At 41.4% G+C, this 16,921-nt stretch overlaps 2 protein-coding genes across 2 annotated transcripts in view; both read left to right on the top strand.

Moving 5' to 3' along the window:
* The window catches only part of LOC139924867 (uncharacterized), a 143,252-nt gene that overhangs the window by 47,447 nt on the left and 78,884 nt on the right, over nucleotides 1-16,921 (top strand). The window lies entirely within an intron of this gene.
* On the top strand, nucleotides 427-15,561 carry ppp1r12c (protein phosphatase 1, regulatory subunit 12C). The gene is made up of 20 exons (XM_078282775.1): nucleotides 427-766; nucleotides 1,002-1,176; nucleotides 1,285-1,415; nucleotides 2,403-2,521; nucleotides 2,983-3,142; nucleotides 4,310-4,454; nucleotides 4,686-4,760; nucleotides 4,993-5,072; nucleotides 5,260-5,372; nucleotides 5,481-5,548; nucleotides 6,387-6,517; nucleotides 8,185-8,272; nucleotides 8,978-9,095; nucleotides 9,911-10,026; nucleotides 10,979-11,043; nucleotides 11,678-11,717; nucleotides 12,729-12,833; nucleotides 13,389-13,439; nucleotides 13,984-14,034; nucleotides 15,016-15,561. The coding sequence occupies exons 1-20, from the start codon at nucleotides 531-533 to the stop codon at nucleotides 15,100-15,102; spliced, it is 2,154 nt and encodes a 717-aa protein (XP_078138901.1). The 5' UTR covers nucleotides 427-530; the 3' UTR covers nucleotides 15,103-15,561.

Below are 16,921 nucleotides of genomic sequence, written 5' to 3'. Positions count from 1 at the left end.
GACTGCCTACCAGATGTTTTTTTTTAGCCTATTCACTGATCTTTCTCCCCATCCTTGAAGAGCACCTGATATATTTACCCTTTACCTCAACTCCCACTGTTTTTGTTTTTTGACCCAGTGTAGCACTTCCATCTTTTGTTTTACTCCCAAGAATAGTTTTGGAAGACATGCTATATGCCAATGTTGACATTTTCATATTTCATACACAAGCTGACCAGATCAGATTGTCATGTGGGACAGTGACAGGAATTTAACTAGACTATACATGCACAGTGTACAGGCATGGAGACATGTCAGTACTTCCCCCCCTCCAAAAAAAAACAGGCTGAACAGCAAAGGGTGGAGGTGACGTCACACCGGTCTGCGCACCCCTGCGCGCTCTCGACGACCTCGAACACAACCCGAGCCTTCGCACCCAGAGCGAGAACCAGGAAGTGAAAGTATACACATGGAGGGTGTGTCTTTCCCTTCCAATATATCTTTTATTTAACAACAACAACAAAAAAAACAAAAGGTCCTCCTTGGGATAAATGATGGGGGACTCTGCGAAGGCGAAACGGCGGGAGCAGCTGAAGCGCTGGGCCGGCTCCTGCACCGACAGAGAGCCCGCTGTGCCCAGGCGGAGGTGGCGGGGCGATGCCGAGGATGGTGGGGAAACGGAGGCCGTAAACAACGACCAGCCCGGGGACCAAACCGTCAGTGGAGATGGGAATGAAACGACCGCCTTGGAGACCCCTGGGCCGGGCAGTCACCTCCTCAAACGACGGTGATTAAAGCTATCTCCTGTCAAACATTCACAAACAAACGGCTAGCTAGCTAACACCCAGCTAGCTTAGTTTGCACATCGGAAGCTAGGATGAGGAACGTTGTGCGTAGGTTTGTAGCTGCTGTACACCTACGCAGCTTGTGTGTACATATGAAAAACAGCGGTGTTTGCCTCGCAAATAAGCAAACTCAGTGAACCGGTGAAGTAAGCTAGTTGTCCATATCCTCTCTTTCAGGAGGCGGGTGAGGTTTGACAGGGCTGCAGAGTTCCTGGCCGCCTGTGCCAGCGGGGACACGGAGGAGGCCCAGGAGATGCTGAAGGAGGCGAGGGAGACCCAAAGGAGGAACGGGGAGGATGTGACCGAGATTATCAACTGTGCCAACGCCGATGGGATCACTGCCCTTCATCAGGTAAAGGATTCATTCAGTCATGTTGTTTACTTGAGTGATCAGTGAGGAATCGTTTTGCAGCTGCATTGTTTTTGTTTTTCTTTCTCCCCCCCCCTCTCCTCTGCATAGGCTTGTATTGATGGCAGCGTGGAGATGGTGTCCTTTCTTTTGGACCAAGGTGCCAATGTGAACCAGGTTGACAGTGAGGGATGGACACCGCTGCATGTAGCCGCTTCCTGTGGCCATCTGGACATTGCAGAGTGTGTAGCATATCTCTAAGTTTGTACAGTAGAGTAGTAGAGTAAAGCTCTATTATCCCCGAGGTCCCATTTATTTTGCAGCTAGCAGAGTTCAGCTTAGGGCATAGGGATGGGACGATATATTGCACACTCAATATATCGCAATACAAAAATGTGACAATAGGCATCATGGGGCAGAAAAATGAATCACGATGTAAGCACCAGTTTATTCTGCTGTGGTAATCACAAATGAGATTGCTTGCCCATCATAGTTTCACAATCATTCCATCGAAATTATCTTATTTACACTTTGTAATGACATTTCTAAATTGTTGTTTACATTCTAGCAAGCCAATGCCATTGCTAGAAAGATTTGTGGCTCAGAAATAAACATAAGTTCATACTTTGTTGCCATTGAACTTTTATTTATTACATCGTGTCGTGGTTGTATCGAATCCTGAACCCCATATTGCGTATCAAATCGTATCGTGAGATAAGCATGTCGTCCCATCCCTTATAGGACAACACTGAGACAGGATCATGGTACATAAAAACATCTAAAAAAAACATACTCCAAGTCAGGAGAATACAACAGTGTAACAGCTGAGTAATAAGGGTAGTATTTGCCACTGTGGGGACGTGAATATGCAGCGTGGGTGCCAGAGTATTTCTGCATTCAACAATACAAACATTGTTGTCGTGTTTGGCGTGACCACAAGTCTGCTAAAGCATGAATAGGCTGGCACGCAGCCACACACACACATGCAGCCGAGAAGATTTTAGAATTGATGCACCTTTCTTTTTTCTTTGGTTTCTTGTTCCTTATCTGTGGATAATGTAAATGCCTTTTGGCTTCTTTTCTAGATCCAAACTTGAACTTAGACACTCCCCCATATACAGATAATGTAATAAGATAGGGGTTCTCTACTGAAAGTCTGTTGTCTCTGTCTAGACTTTAACAGTGTTGGAGTAAACTGTTTCTCAGTCTGTCCATCTTTGGTGTGTTAGTTTCCTTCTGCAGCAGGCTGCGTCTCTCTCTGCTGTGAACTGTGACGGCGACGTTCCTCTTGACATTGCTGAAGACGAGGCCACCGAGTCCCTTCTTCAGGAATACACACTGAGACAGGGTGAGTGCTGTTCTGTAAGAACCAAACACACTCATAAAAGAAATGTGTCGTTCACAACATGTGTGTGTTCAGTCTGGGACAAAACGTTTTTGTCTCTTTATAACACACAGTATACACACATATTGACACAATATTGTTATTAAAATGTGTTGAAATATGTGAAAAATAACAAATGTCTGTTTGTTATTTTCTGTTATTTTCCCTTCTGTGTTTCCGCACACAGATGTGTTGAAAATAATGCATCCTTTTTAATAGTGCAGAACTGGTAGGTGATCTGGAAGTGTCACAGACCTCCCTGTAAATTGAGGAACATTGAGGAATATTGAGGAACAGAGAGTGGGAAGTGAACTTCTCCTTTCTGTATGATTCATGCAAAGCCCAACAGTGTGTGCCTCCTGTCCTTGGCACTTATTTGAAAAGCTAGAGATGCATGTCTTTAACATTTTTCTGTCTGTATCCAGGTGTGGACTTGGAGGCGGCCAAGCGGCTGGAGGAGGAACAGATCATGAGAGACGCCCGGACCTGGCTGACTGACGGCCCGCCTATGGACGTACGACACCCCAGGACCGGGGCCACCCCGCTGCATGTGGCTGCAGCCAAGGGCTACCTGGAGGCCATCAAGTGTGTATCTCTGACCTTCTTCTTGTTGGATATGTGATATATTTGAGCCTGGAAAGACTTCTTTATTTTCTCTGCACGTTAACGTGAAGGTGTCTGTTATTGGACAGCTAGAGGCTGAACATCTGTGATTGGAAATGTCCTTGTCTGGCATGTTTCTCCCTTTTTCCTGCGAAATCGCAACCCCCCCCCCCATAGTTCGGAATAATTCAAGTGAGTCAGTTTGTCAGTCTTCTTACAGATGCGGTTACTTCTGTTTTCCTAGTTCCTAAGCCTGCTATCAGTAGGCAGTGTTACAGCCCAGATCCCCATCTTGTCAACAAATAGTTGTGGCAAAAAGGGGAACGGCATTGTTGTCATCACGGTATGGGCCACAACGGGGTTTGGCTGCATGTCTGATAACAGGCCTAGTGGTTTGACTTAGAGGTTTAATGCACGGTTTTAGAATTACTTTGACATTGTTAACCAGTGTTTTGTTTGTGGTTATACTGATAAAATACCTTATTGGAAATTAATGAAAATGTGACGTGCTTGTTCATGAAAAAAAATGGCAAGAATGGGCGTCCTGGTGACTCATTTGGATAAGTCTCGTACCACATAACCGCGACATCCTGGGTTTGTATCACCTGGCTGTGACCTTTACTGCATGTCATCTCCCTCTCTCTGCCCCTCTTTTCTATCGCCACTGTCAAATATCAAATAGAGACAAAAATTCCCCAAGAAATAATCTTAAAAAATGTACAATCTCTACATTCTGCCATACTTTGTCTCATGCCATCCCTGCTACTCTGCTGTTGTCACTAGAGCTGAAAAAAATCAAAATCGCATGAACTTATGCAATTTCCAAATCGCAGAGGCTGCAATTAATTGCTTAAGAGAGAAGGGCGTCCAAAATGTGTTTTAGAGCTCTGGGTAATCTTTGGACCATGAATCAAGTACAATATTGATGAAAACCTTTCATCATACTCAAACTCAGTCAATCCTTCACACCGACATCTATGTTTTGTTTTTTTACAAAATTTTAAAGTTCTAAAAAAATGTATGACAAGAAAAACTTTGACTTTGATGATATGAATCACAGTTTAAATCGCAGTTGCAGTAATAATCGCAATTAGATTTTTTGTCAGTATCTTTGAGTCCTAGTTGTCACCTTGCTGTTGTGTTGTGCAGGCTGCTGTGCCAGTGTGGGCTGGATGTGTCGGCCATGGACTGTGACGGCTGGACGCCTCTCCACGCTGCAGCACACTGGGGCCAGGGTGATGCCTGTCGCATACTGGCTGAACAGCTGTGCAACATGGAGGCCCGCAGCAATGGGGTGAGGCAGTCAGAAAGATGAATCATGTTTTTGTTACAGCCTGCAGATGTCTTGTATGTTTAGCCTATGCTTTGATTGACAGGAAGACCAGTCTGCGTGACATTTAAACAGAACTTGGCATGCCATTTTATAGAGAAGATTTTACAGATATTACGCAGACTTGCAGGTTGTTTTCCATTTCATTTTCCATTTTTGTAACATTTTGTCTTTATTTTGAAATTGACTTTTCAGGGTCAGACACCGTTTGATGTAGCTGATGAAAGTGTTGAGGCGCTTCTGGAGGACTTGTCACAGAAACAAGCCAACGTGAGATTGTCTTTTTGTTTTGACAAGTGAAAAGTGTTTATCTTTACCTGCCATTATTTTGCTGTGCTTTTGTGTGTCATACAAGTTCAGTTATCCTGTGTCTCGATCACTGATAACTGTGTCTCATCACTGATAACTGTGTCTCATCACTGATAACTGTGTCTCATCACTGATAACTGTGTCTCATCACTGATAACTGTGTCTCATCGCTGATAACTGTGTCTTTCTGCAGTGGCGTAATGAACAGTCCATATTGGACAGACAAAACCAGTCAGGCTCCACTGCTGCAAACGCCCAAAACAAACGCCGGAGGTCAGTGACGATCTGTGGTCTATCCTGAAGTTGGGCACATTCTTCCCAGTTACACATGTTTGAGAACGGTTTATTCCAGTTGTAATTTCCAGAGTTTTTATTTGTCCATTCCTTTGCACACCTAGTATAATAAATAAAATAAAATGTACCTTCATGTTAGCATCTGTCTCCCTCTTATGCATTCCAGGAGCTCAGTATGCAGGATGAGCAGTAAAGACAAGATGAACGTGCAGGACCAGTCTAAAGAGAGAGGTGTGTCCGGAGGCCTGGAGCTGAACGAGGAGAGAGAGAGCAGCCCTGGTAAACCAGTCACTGTGTGGAAAAGTTGTCCACCAACAATACATTATCTCTAAATGCATTTAGAGATGGTGCTAATTCTAAAAGTATGCTGGTTCTTGTTTTTCACAGAAAGCTCGACTGTGTCCACCCCGGACAGTGAGAGTGTGACCACATCCACAGTCAGTCCTGCTGATAAGGTGAGACTCAGGCAGCGCCAACAAGTGAGGAAGATGTAGGGACTCGCTCACCAATAGTTTTCACTTTTTAATGCGACAACAGACATTTCGGATCGGGCTTGTATTTTCATTAGGTAATCGGTCCAACATGGATTGTAAATGTGTTTGTTCATTTGTGACATGGCAGGCAGCTATCAGTCTTTCTTTTCAATGTCAAGGGAGGTGGATCATTAATCCGGGAGCAAGAAGTATTTGCACATTGTTTGTTTTAACCAGCTCATTGTACTAGATCGTTTGCAAAACAGGAATATATAATTGGTAGAAAGTTTAGACAATGACAGGAAAGTATTTGACAGCCAATTTAGTTTACTTTTGATTGACAGCGTACCTGACACTATCTGAATTGTCCTGATGGGGTAAACCCCATCTATTTGTTATGCCAAACAGGCAAAAGAAAACACTTAAGAGTTTTGCTGATTGAGCACACTATTAAGAATCCTTGCAGTCAAAAAAAAAAGGTCAAAATGTTTGGCTCATGATGCAATCCCAAACCAGCAGTGGCAATAAATTGTCCCAATGGGAAGAATACTGTTCAAATTAATACATTTACCAATAAAAAAGAAGTGACAAATTAATCAATTTAATTCAAAGGTAATGAAAGCCAATGAAAACCTCTGTTGAAACTTGAGATGTGTAGGCTTTTGTGCTAGCTAAAACTTTTAAATTAAATATTCTGGTATTACTGAGTATGCTTCCCCACTGGGACGATTGATCACATTTTAATTGACCTAGGTTTGATTACAGTTAAGCATTCCGGTAAGAAATGTAAGCTTTTCTTCTTGTCTCTTTTGTGATCCAGACTCCAGAGGAGAAAGATGAGGATGAGAAGGAGCAGGACCGAGCAAACCGCACAGCGAGAGTCCAGCCCACTCTTCAGAAGAGGGACTCCACGGCTGAGAGTCCCAACACGCCCAACGCTGACAGGCGCAAGTAAGAAACAACACACAAGGGTTGAGCAGGAACAGAAAAAACCATTAGAAATAATTGTATGCAAAACCCTGAACTCTCTTGAGATGTTCACCTCATATACTCAAGGTCCCCACGGGTCCTTGAAAGTCAAGGCCTTGAAAGTTTTTAAAAATAGACATAAATAGACATGGGTCATTGAAAGTGCTTGAATTTAGAGAAGTTGTTGAGAAGTGTTCACACATTCAAGCCTCTCTCTCTTTTTAATTGTTGTCTGTGAGCTTCTGTAAAGCCTGCTAGTTCTCATTATAAAAATTCTCAGTGTTGTAACAGTAATTAACCTTGATCCGTGTCTCAAACTATGCTGTGTTGGGTCCTTGAATTTGAGGGAATTGGGCCTGGAAAGTCCTTGAAAAGTCCTTGAATTTGATGTTTAAGAAGGTGTGGGAACCCTGTATACTGTATATTCCTCTAGTATTCCCCTACTGTGATTCTCCTGGTGGGGAAAGCTGTACTTTAACAGATCATAGATGTGTTAAAGGATGTCTTGACATTTTGAATTTTTGAGCTTTTAAAAATCTAATTAATTGTGATACCTTGGTTTCATTACTGTAAACAAATGAGACTATAGATCAAGATGATTGGTAGCCTTTATCTCACACCACGGGTATTGCCAGTGCTAGTGTTTCTCAAAATTAAGACCACATTTCCCTTAAATCCCGTTGCTTCTTGTCACATAAAGCATCTGCCATTGTGAGAAACTCTGAAAGCTTTAGCTCTGTTTGCGCTGGAAGAACAACGCCTTCTTCCTCTTTTGTGCCATAAACAATCCAGCAGATGTCTTGCAAAATCCAACCGATGGTACATAATGTAAAATGCACTTTTGAGGCCAGTAGAGGCTGCAAATATTCTCTGTGATGGTGGTTTGTTTACAGTAATAATACTAATGTCTCGAAAATATTGTGGTAATGATTTATTAAGGTTGAAATGCTACACAGAGCACCTAGCACTTTTTAAGTAACAGAAAACATCTGCATTGACATATCTAGCTTTCTTTTGTCAAGCCACAATTGGCCACAAGCTTGGTTTCTGTTTCCCATTAGTTTCTATGTGTAATGTGAACAAGCACTTTTAGGGCCGGTTCACATGCCACGTGCCTTTTTTAGGCCGCAACCATGGCGCACTGAGATAAAAAATATCTCAACTTTTTGGAACGTCGCAAGCACCGCATGTCACATAGCCTGAAAGCGAAACAGAGAGGGATGCATTCATGAGATCTTTTTCTGCTCCATATGTAGATCAAGAAGTAAAGCTACTACGACATTATTTCAGATAGCTACTAACAAACTTTGTGTGAAGTTGTTGTCTTTGGTTGCTTGGCAACGCCAGGCGCACCCGTAGCGCAACCTCCAAGCGCACTTGATAAACATTTGGTGTTTTCTGTCCGCTCAGCGCGCCTCGCGTTTTCCAAGCGTTTTAGAGCGCTGCATGTTAATCGGCCCGTAGGGTAGCTGAAGGACAAATGCTGATTTTTTTGCCCCTATAATATGACAAGTGCTTGGTGAAAGAAGAGCAACTAACTAAACTCCAAAATGTCGAGGGATGCCTTTAAGATGTTAGTGTTTTTTTCTTCCTATGTGGACCGAAGTGCTCCTGACTAGCATTTGATTTATGGATGTTTATCCCTTCAGGTTCCAGGCTCCAGTCAGAGACGAGGAGTCTGAGTCTCAGAGGAAAGCTCGCTCTCGCCTAATGCGCCAGTCTCGCCGCTCCACACAGGTACCGGTCACTGAGGACGTCTGAATTAAATGCATCTTCAAAACCAGTTTTACAGTTTACTATGACAACAGACAACTTTCTGATCTGAGTTGGCTCTTTGTCAACTAAGTAACCAGTACAACTTTGTCACATTACCCAGTGAAAATGTAGGTGTTAGAGTGTGGTTACATCATCTATCACAGGATTTACTGTACATCAGGGACCTTCAAACATGTCTTTGCTGTGAACACAATGAATCATCTTCCATTTTATGTCTTTATGTCTTTTTTTTCAGTATGAAGGGAGCTGAATCATTTAACAAAATAAATGCGTAAATGTCTACAGATCACGCATCTTTGAAATAGCCTACATACTGCATCAATTTGCCATTAGCCGACATGCTGTGTTTTGTAGTAAGATTTTGGTGGCTTGTCCCCTGTGAACTTCTTTACAGCACTTGCTTCTGTTTCTTCTAATTCACGATGGAAATGATGCACCTTTTGAATGTTCCTGACAGAGCCGAGAGCTTATGTTCTGAGAAGTTTTAAATATTTAAACTTTTCACAAAAGAGAGTTGGGCTGCAAACAGCTTTTCAGTAGTCTCACAGCAAAAGCAAGAGCCAACACCAGCGCTCTCCCCAAGAAACTGTTCAGCACCGAGCGGTAAAAGACGCCGAGTGGACACAAGGCCTGTGAACTGTTGTGTTTTTTGCTTTGTCTCGACAGGGAGTGACTCTCACAGACCTGAAAGAGGCAGAGAAGAGCGTGAGCAAAGCTACCGATCTGCCACCTCGCACCATCCAGCCTGTCAGCCCCATCGTCACTCTCACGCCTGCTGAGAGGGGTGAGTGAGGTTCAAATGTTAGAAAATGAATTGATCCCAGTCACAGTGATTTATGGATTCCAAAATGCATTCCCTACTTGCACTGTTTTACCAGCTAAATTGGTTTTTGGAATAGAGAGAAACGTCTAAACGATGCCTGCCAAAGCGGCTGACAGAGTAAATAAGTTTACCAGCCGCACCCAGAATTTACCAGCATTTGCCTTGTGGCTAATGTCTCATCTCTGTTTGCTGTTAGTGCAAGGTTATTAAAAATACAGCATGTAATGAGCGCATTCTGGGTGGAGTGCTCTTCACATTAGTGAGGAGGAAATGTGGTTTTGTCACCTCAGCACTAAGGGCCACTACTGCTAAGCCTGGAGCGTCAGCGGTAGTTTGGGGCAAGTACCATGTACTCATGTCGTTGTGGGTTGGGGGTACATCTGCTGACTTTTTGCCGCATATGAGAAAGAGAGAGCGAGAGAGAGGAGGGATCCGCATAGCATCTGGATCAATGCTATGTGATTTTGACACATTACAAATACTTGGTACAGTAGGGGTACTCTGGAATATGACAGAAGTGATACACCCCCTTTGTAATTTATACGAGAAATAAAGTAATACATATATGCAGTCCAGATTGCATTAAAATCATAATATAGTAGATTACATTGCCAACGTTGTCCTGCAATAGTAATCACATCCAGCCAGCCGGACAGGATAAAATCCCTATGGTCCTGAGGTGAAAATGACAATCAGCAGAGCTTATCGGGACGTCTGGTCCACCCCATCACAAACCTTTGTCATGATGTTATTGTGCTGAACCTCATGTGCTCCAGATACTGACCCAGTGAAGCAGGTGGAGCTGGAGGGAGGGAGCCGGCTGGGAGTGAGGGACAGACGGAGGGGGAGGACAGAGAGACGCTCCACGGGGATCGCTCAGCTGGGTGGAGAGGTAAGAGACGAGCTCTCATCATCATCAGCACACATAATATAATATAGAACTGTCTTTTCACAGCTTAGTGGAGTATAGTAAATCTTCATCCGTTTCTGTATTTATTTACTTGTCTACAACTTTGTTTAATTCATGTCTTATTTCATAGCTTTTAGAGCAATGTGTGAACAATGCAAGTGGGGGAAAGAATAGCATAACCTGTTCCTCACTGTCATGTTGTAACTTCATATTCACTTCAGCACAGTGGAACTTGTCAATCTGTACAGTCTGTTTTGCAGTTGGCATACTTGCATTTTGTCGACTGCACACGATTACACAATACAACAACACAGAAGAGATTTAAGCAATAAGCCTCGAGAGGCCGAGATTTTGAAACTGCTACAAGGTGGTGGTGTTTTTTTCAACTTTTTATTGCAAAAGTTCAAGAATTACAATCATTTATGTGAAAGTAGTCAACATTTTAAACATTAGAAAGCTTTGTTGTTAAAGAAGTAAACATATAAACGAAAGATGAATGGCATAATGAATACATAAGAAATAAAAACAAAAAGATTCAAATCAAAGTTGTCATAGAAATTAAACTGTTTAATCTCTAGAGATTAAACTGTTTAATCTCTATGGGTGTTGTTAGGTTACGATGCACAGCAATAGACAGCAAAGTTCTTGGAACAGCAGATAAACAAAATGGTTGCTAAGCAACACATAAGTGCAGATATGAGTGGTGGTTTTCGGTTACGAGATCAATACTTACTAGATGACCTTGTTATGTGGTTACAAGTGTGTGTGTATAGGAAATTTAACAGAAGTTTTGAACATGACAGAATTATCTGAGTGATGTTAAATGAATCAGTCCTGTTGTATTAAATGGTAAATTGGATACGAAGAGAGGATTGCAAAAGTCAGGTTCTGACTGTATTTCTGCGTAGCTGATGACCTGAACCTTGTTTTTCAGAATGAGGATGAGGATGCTATGAACACGGCCTATACTGATGATACTTACAGTAACAGAACCTCCAAGTGAGTGGCACTACTTTTATTCCTGATATATCCAGTTGCATTTGTTAACGATGTTTTTTTTCTCTGTGACATTAAAATCACAAGGAAACGGCCTTTTGATGGTGTCTTGCTTCCGTAATTCAACGTAGTCCCGTTTGAAACAGGATGTTGGGATGGGACACATTGCAGGGAGGGACTGTTCAAAAATTTGTTGTGTATAATCTTGAGCTGGATTCTTCAAAATGAACAAATTCCAACCACCAGGATGCAACCATGTTGTTTTTGGAAAAGAAAACCAAACAACCAAAAATGCACCAACGTACCATGCTGTCACTCATGTCACTTTGAATGTTGTGAAGTTGCAGGTTTTATATGATGGGAGGGGCAGAGGGGGGGATTGTTAAAAAAAAAAATCTGTGATGGTGATTTTGGTTGAAATTTTTATGAACGGCTACTGGTACACCATGAAGTAACCACTAAAAATACGCAGTTTAAAGTAAAAGAAATGAGATTTTGATATAAGATAAAGATAAAACTTTTTTGGTATATATTGTTAACTATGTGTATGTTATGATATGGAGAATTAGCTGTCAAGGTAAAAAAAAAAAAGTAATTTGTTTGTGACTTTACACTGAATTTATTTATGTCTCTGCAGTGAGATTCAACTGGGAGACTTGTCACGCAACTACAAAACGGTATGTGTCTGACCCACTCCTCTTTCCACTCTCACACATTCCACACACACACACAACAGACCTGAGGTGTGTAAGCGAGTGGTGGCTAAGATCAGTACAGACCAGGAGAGAGGAATGATGCCGAACAGGCTCCAAAGAGAAATGAGCAGAAGCCCCTGACAGGCTGCGTAACCTCAACCAAATTATTTCCAACTGCGCTCATGAAGTACTTATCTTCAGGTCACCGTCCGCTGAAATAGTGCGATGTAGCGCTGGGAAGAGTACTGAAACCTCCCGCTCAAGTAGAAGCACCTTGCTGAAATATCACTGAAGTCGAAGTCAAGAAATAGAAATCCTGCCTTTGGTGGCTTTTATCCATCCACCTATCTGAAGATTTATCTCTAGAACATTTCCCACACTGGTTAGCTCTCTTTTTCTTCATCTTCTATCTATCCAGGGGTGGGAAGAGCAGTAAAACATCCTACTCAAGTAAAGTAATGTTACCTTGCTGATATTTTACTTAAGAAGAGGTAAAGGTACTGGTGTACAAAATCTATTTAAGTTAAAGTAAACAGTAGCTAATTTAAAATAAGTAGAAGTTAAGAGAAGTTATAAGTTACTGAGTTTTTTGGGTGGTTTTTTTTTAGAAAAGAGAACATTGTTACATGTGATCTTTTCCATTCAAATCTAAAAGGACGAGAGGACAGAGTTCAAACTACATTATTTTAATTGGAAAAATTAGAAATTACAAAATAAAGTGCAAAACCAAAGTAAAGCCAGATTACTCTTCTCTTCTTTGCTGACTGATCATTGATCCAGTTTTTATGCTTATGGAGAGACACAAAATTTGTACTCTGTAATGGATGTGAGTAAAAGTAAGTAAAAGTAAAATAAAAAAAATAAAAAAATACTAAAAAGTACAAGTACACAAAAAAGCCACTCAATTACAGTAACTGGAGTATGTGTAATTAGTTACTTCCAGTGTTGGTGTGACGCAGCAGTGTGTGTGTGTGTGTGTGTGTTTCCCTCTAGCTGTACCTAGAGGTGCTGCAGCAGAACAGCGCGCTGAAGGACAAGCTGCAGGAGACGGAGCTGCTGCTCAGCCAGAACAAAGTGGAGCTGGAGAGACTGCGACAGGTTCGGCAGGTTTGCTGTCGCACAGCAGTCTGACCTTTTGACAGTTTGTGTTTGATCATGAATGGGAGAGTTTTATTCCAAAATGCTAACATGGGTTCTGGTTTTTGTCTGATTCAACCATAACAAGCAATGGGTGTTAATGTCAACAGCAGCACAGGTCCTCCCTTATAGCTGCTGATGTGTTTGATTTGCTAATTTTATTTATTTATTTGTAAAAACTTTAAACCACTCAAGTATGGATATTCAAACGTTTAATATGAAAGTTTGTAATTCGGCATTTCTAAAGTCTTTAAAGTCTTTTCTGTAAAGATTTTGTCAATTCAAGCACTTAATTTACTGACTATTCTTTGAGAAGTACCTTGATTTGTTTTGGTTTTTGTTACCACTCATTTTATAAGACTAGATGCCAGTGTTTTTCAGTGGGTGAATATCTTATTTTGGAATGAAACTCTTCAGTTCATCATCGCTCACTATTGTTGAATAGACTGCACCATTTCTGTAGATACTGAAGTCACCTCTGTGAAATTGTTAATATTGCTTCTCTCTCCATGGCAGAGTCAAGAGAGCAGCACAGAGAGACCGGCTCTGCTGGAGCTGGAGCGATTTGTAAGTCTGCTTTGTCATTATCTCTGGCCCTTCCAGGAACAAGCCTTCAATCGATGACAAGACAAGATATGCGGAGAACTGAAACTGAATAATCTTAGTAAAGATTCAGTAGAGGACATTTGTCCAGCTATACTGTATATCACAACAGTTTTCCTCAATCCATGCAGTAGAAGTTGTAGAATTTATACCGTTTATTTTCTGAAACAAGCAAAAGGCAAATCCCCCACAGTAAAGGATTCTTATTGTTCTGTATCTGTGTGGGTTGCATTTGCTGAAGTTCAACTGCAGCTTTCATTATTTGTTCTGAGTTGTTGTGAATCCAAACAGTGAAGGCTGTTTTCTAAATTTCTACTTGCTTTTGAAGATTGCAGCTCTATAAGTTGAGCTGCGCCTCTATCTCTCTCAGAATTAGGCCTCGATGTCAGATATATCAGAAGAATATGCACCGCACTCAAATGTCTTTGTCGCTAAATGAAACATTAGCTCTCAAACTCTAGTGTCAGCTCTCAGTCAGCAAGTGATATTCACACTCCTTCCTCCACAGGAGAAGTTGGCACTCCAGAGGAAAGCAGTGGAGCTGGAGGACGAACTCAAGGTACAGATGCTGATTTTAACACCGTTTCATGCTGAATCTAATTACTTAGTTTTAATTATTTAGCTGACTGATGCTCTTCTAAACCAAAGCAATTTACAATGAGTTGAATAAATTTAAACCCCTAGGTCACTAGCATTAGAAGCAGCCTGACAATAGACAACAAAGTGCCGCTGTCAGGTGAAAACCTTGTATCTCCAAAATGTCACATTTTCAAGAATTAAAGGGATATTAACTAATTTATTTATTAATTTTGACTTTTATCGACCTCCATCGGTGACCAAGGAGCTTATAGTGGCCTGTAATTGACACAAATAATAAACTAACATTTTCACAATAGAGACAGGTAAGCTAGCTCATTAGAACACACATCCAACAGAAACGTCTACTGAAGAGGTAAAATATCAGGATGCAAAGTGATGCTGCTTTGTCATTTGCTTTTTTGGCTTGAGGACGAAATGTGTTGCGATGCCGGTCACTTGCTCACAGCCCCGTCCTCCATCTTTGAGCAGTTGAAAATGCAAATTTTGTTCCAAATCAGAGTACTGGTCAGGCAGGGAGTTTTGAAAGCCAGAAATCTAAGTATCTAGTAAGTGGTGAGTCATTGGTATTGATCAACAACCCTATCAACCCCCTGCAGATATATTATGCTTATTTTGTGCCATGGGACAGTAAAAATCAAACCTAATGCACCTGAAAGAAAAACAGCCTTGGTTTTAGCTTGACAAGCATGCATTTCTGAGTTTATCCAACGGGTTCTGAAAGGGTTTCATAAGCCCAGGGGTCGTAAAGTTTTCTCTACCCATAGAAGAGCATTTAATCCTTCAATCGGAGATAAACCACGATCACCAAAATTGGAGTTACAAGGTTTTCACAACAACAGTTTTTAGGATGATCGTATAAGATAGAGAGATGCTAAACAAAGAAGAAGGCATAGAGAAAAAGTAACTAACTAAATCCCCATGTCTGCTTTTGCTCCTGCAGGTTCTGGTGGACCTGCGAGCGGACAACCAGAGGCTAAAGGATGAGAACGCTGCGCTCATTCGAGTCATCAGCAAACTCTCTAAATGAACCTTTTTAAAACCTCCACAGACGGAGACAAAAAAGTGTTAAAAGGAGTCTTCTTTTGCCCAACTCTCAAGATACAAAGCGGGAAAACAGAGACCCCAGCGTCAACGACCAACAGTATGTTAGACAGACAACAGACAATTGTTCGGTAACTGGAACACGATGTAGATTGCGGGGTTATTCTCCTGTGGTTGGGCCTGTGTGTTTTGGCAAATCTACTGTATAACAAGCTGAACTGCACCTCCTATGGATTGACAGGGTACTGTAGGGTGTTCCTGTTCCAATCGACTGTTGTTATGATCGGTTTTTATTGTTGTATTTTTCTTTTTTTTAACTGGAATATTTTATGTGCTTTGCTCCTCCATTACTTTTGTTGTAGAAAATATGTATTGAGAGACTTTTAAAGCCATGCACAGTGCAGAGAGCGTACTACTAGACGGGGAAATGTCAAGTCAGGTGCCTGAGGGGGAGGGAGGGGGGAGTAGGGGAGGGGGGGGGGACTGTAGAATAAGACAAAAAAAAAAAAAACGTAAATGTGCCAAAAACCGACTCCCATTTCTGTCCGGTTTTGCATGTCCTTTTGGGGGAAAAGTTAAAAGTGGTCAGTCTGTTTCTCTCAGGACGAGTCTGGGTCGATATTCTCTATTTGAGCTGACTACTGTAAAGTTGGACCAAACTGTATTTGCATGTCGATTTCCTCCCCACTTCTCTGAATGTATATTTAATGTGTATATTTATGTACAGGGGCCCTCTCCTGACCCAGTGGTGTAACGGTGTAATAGTGGTCTCAGTTGTAAAAAAAAACAAACAAAACAAAATGGACAGAGAATGTTGGGTGGATGACAGGTGCAACTCTTTTTAAATTTATTCAATTCAGGAAGTGGATTTTCTGCAGAAGATGTCAGATCTTTGGACAGGTTATGGAGAATGCATGCTCTATCCGTTAGTACTGTAAGTGAAAAGTACTTTCAATTTGCAATTTTGACTGGGTGGAATTGAAAGTGAATTGGCCCCTACTCTAGTGCTCGCCCTGTGATGGAGACCTGTTGTTTCACAGACAGACAAGATGGGTCAAGTCTTTTGAATGTTTACTGCGATTTTTAAAAAAAAACAAACAACAACTTCAGTGCATGCCAAATTGTATTTTGACGATGTGCCTTTCTATATACATTTGTAATTAATATTTCTATTTTGCTTTGGCAAAAGTACACTGTCAAATATAAAATACAGTATGGCCATTAAGGATAAAGGCTGCGTTGTTTCTGTGGTGCTGAAGCAGGCGGGGCATCGTTGTAGGAAGTCATAAAGAGGAGGTCAAGGATGTTTCATTTATAGATACTGATATATATCAAGGTCCTACATTTTGTGGTCACATAACATCAACAAAGAAAGAAAGTGGTGTGCTTAAATTCTTAAAATGACAGAGTGTGCTTTTGGTATATAAGAACGAAGAAGTTGGGCATAACGCATGATTCATTCCAACTTTTTTTTGGAAGGGGCATTTTTGGCTTTTTTATTTGATAGTTGAGGGGGGAACAACATGCGACAAAGGCCCAGGACGGATTTGAACCCAGGACATTGTGGGACATGCGTTTCTTTACACATCTTAGCCAATTGAGCCACCAGGATGCTTATATACATGAAGATATATATCAAATTCATACATTATATGTGGTGATATAACATCAACAAACAAGGAGAACGAGGCTTAAATTGTTGACAGAACAGAGCGTGCTTTTGGTACACTTGACAGAAGAAGCAATAAGTTGACAACCATGATCATTTTAAGGGTTTCATTGCAACATTTTTTTGGTTTGATAGT

The sequence above is a fragment of the Centroberyx gerrardi genome, chromosome 3 (assembly GCF_048128805.1).
Source record: "Centroberyx gerrardi isolate f3 chromosome 3, fCenGer3.hap1.cur.20231027, whole genome shotgun sequence".
Classification (NCBI taxonomy): Eukaryota; Metazoa; Chordata; class Actinopteri; order Beryciformes; family Berycidae; genus Centroberyx; species Centroberyx gerrardi.
This window is presented reverse-complemented; position numbering and strand designations above follow the sequence as displayed.

Excerpts from the sequence above, each read along its gene's own strand:
- ppp1r12c (XM_078282775.1), top strand. The coding sequence starts at position 531 with ATGATGGGGGACTCTGCGAAGGCGAAACGGCGGGAGCAGCTGAAGCGC. Across the intron at positions 1,416-2,402 it reads GGCCATCTGGACATTGCAGA|TTTCCTTCTGCAGCAGGCTG; the intron begins GTGTGTAGCATA and ends TTGGTGTGTTAG. Across the intron at positions 13,440-13,983 it reads TGCTGGAGCTGGAGCGATTT|GAGAAGTTGGCACTCCAGAG; the intron begins GTAAGTCTGCTT and ends CTTCCTCCACAG.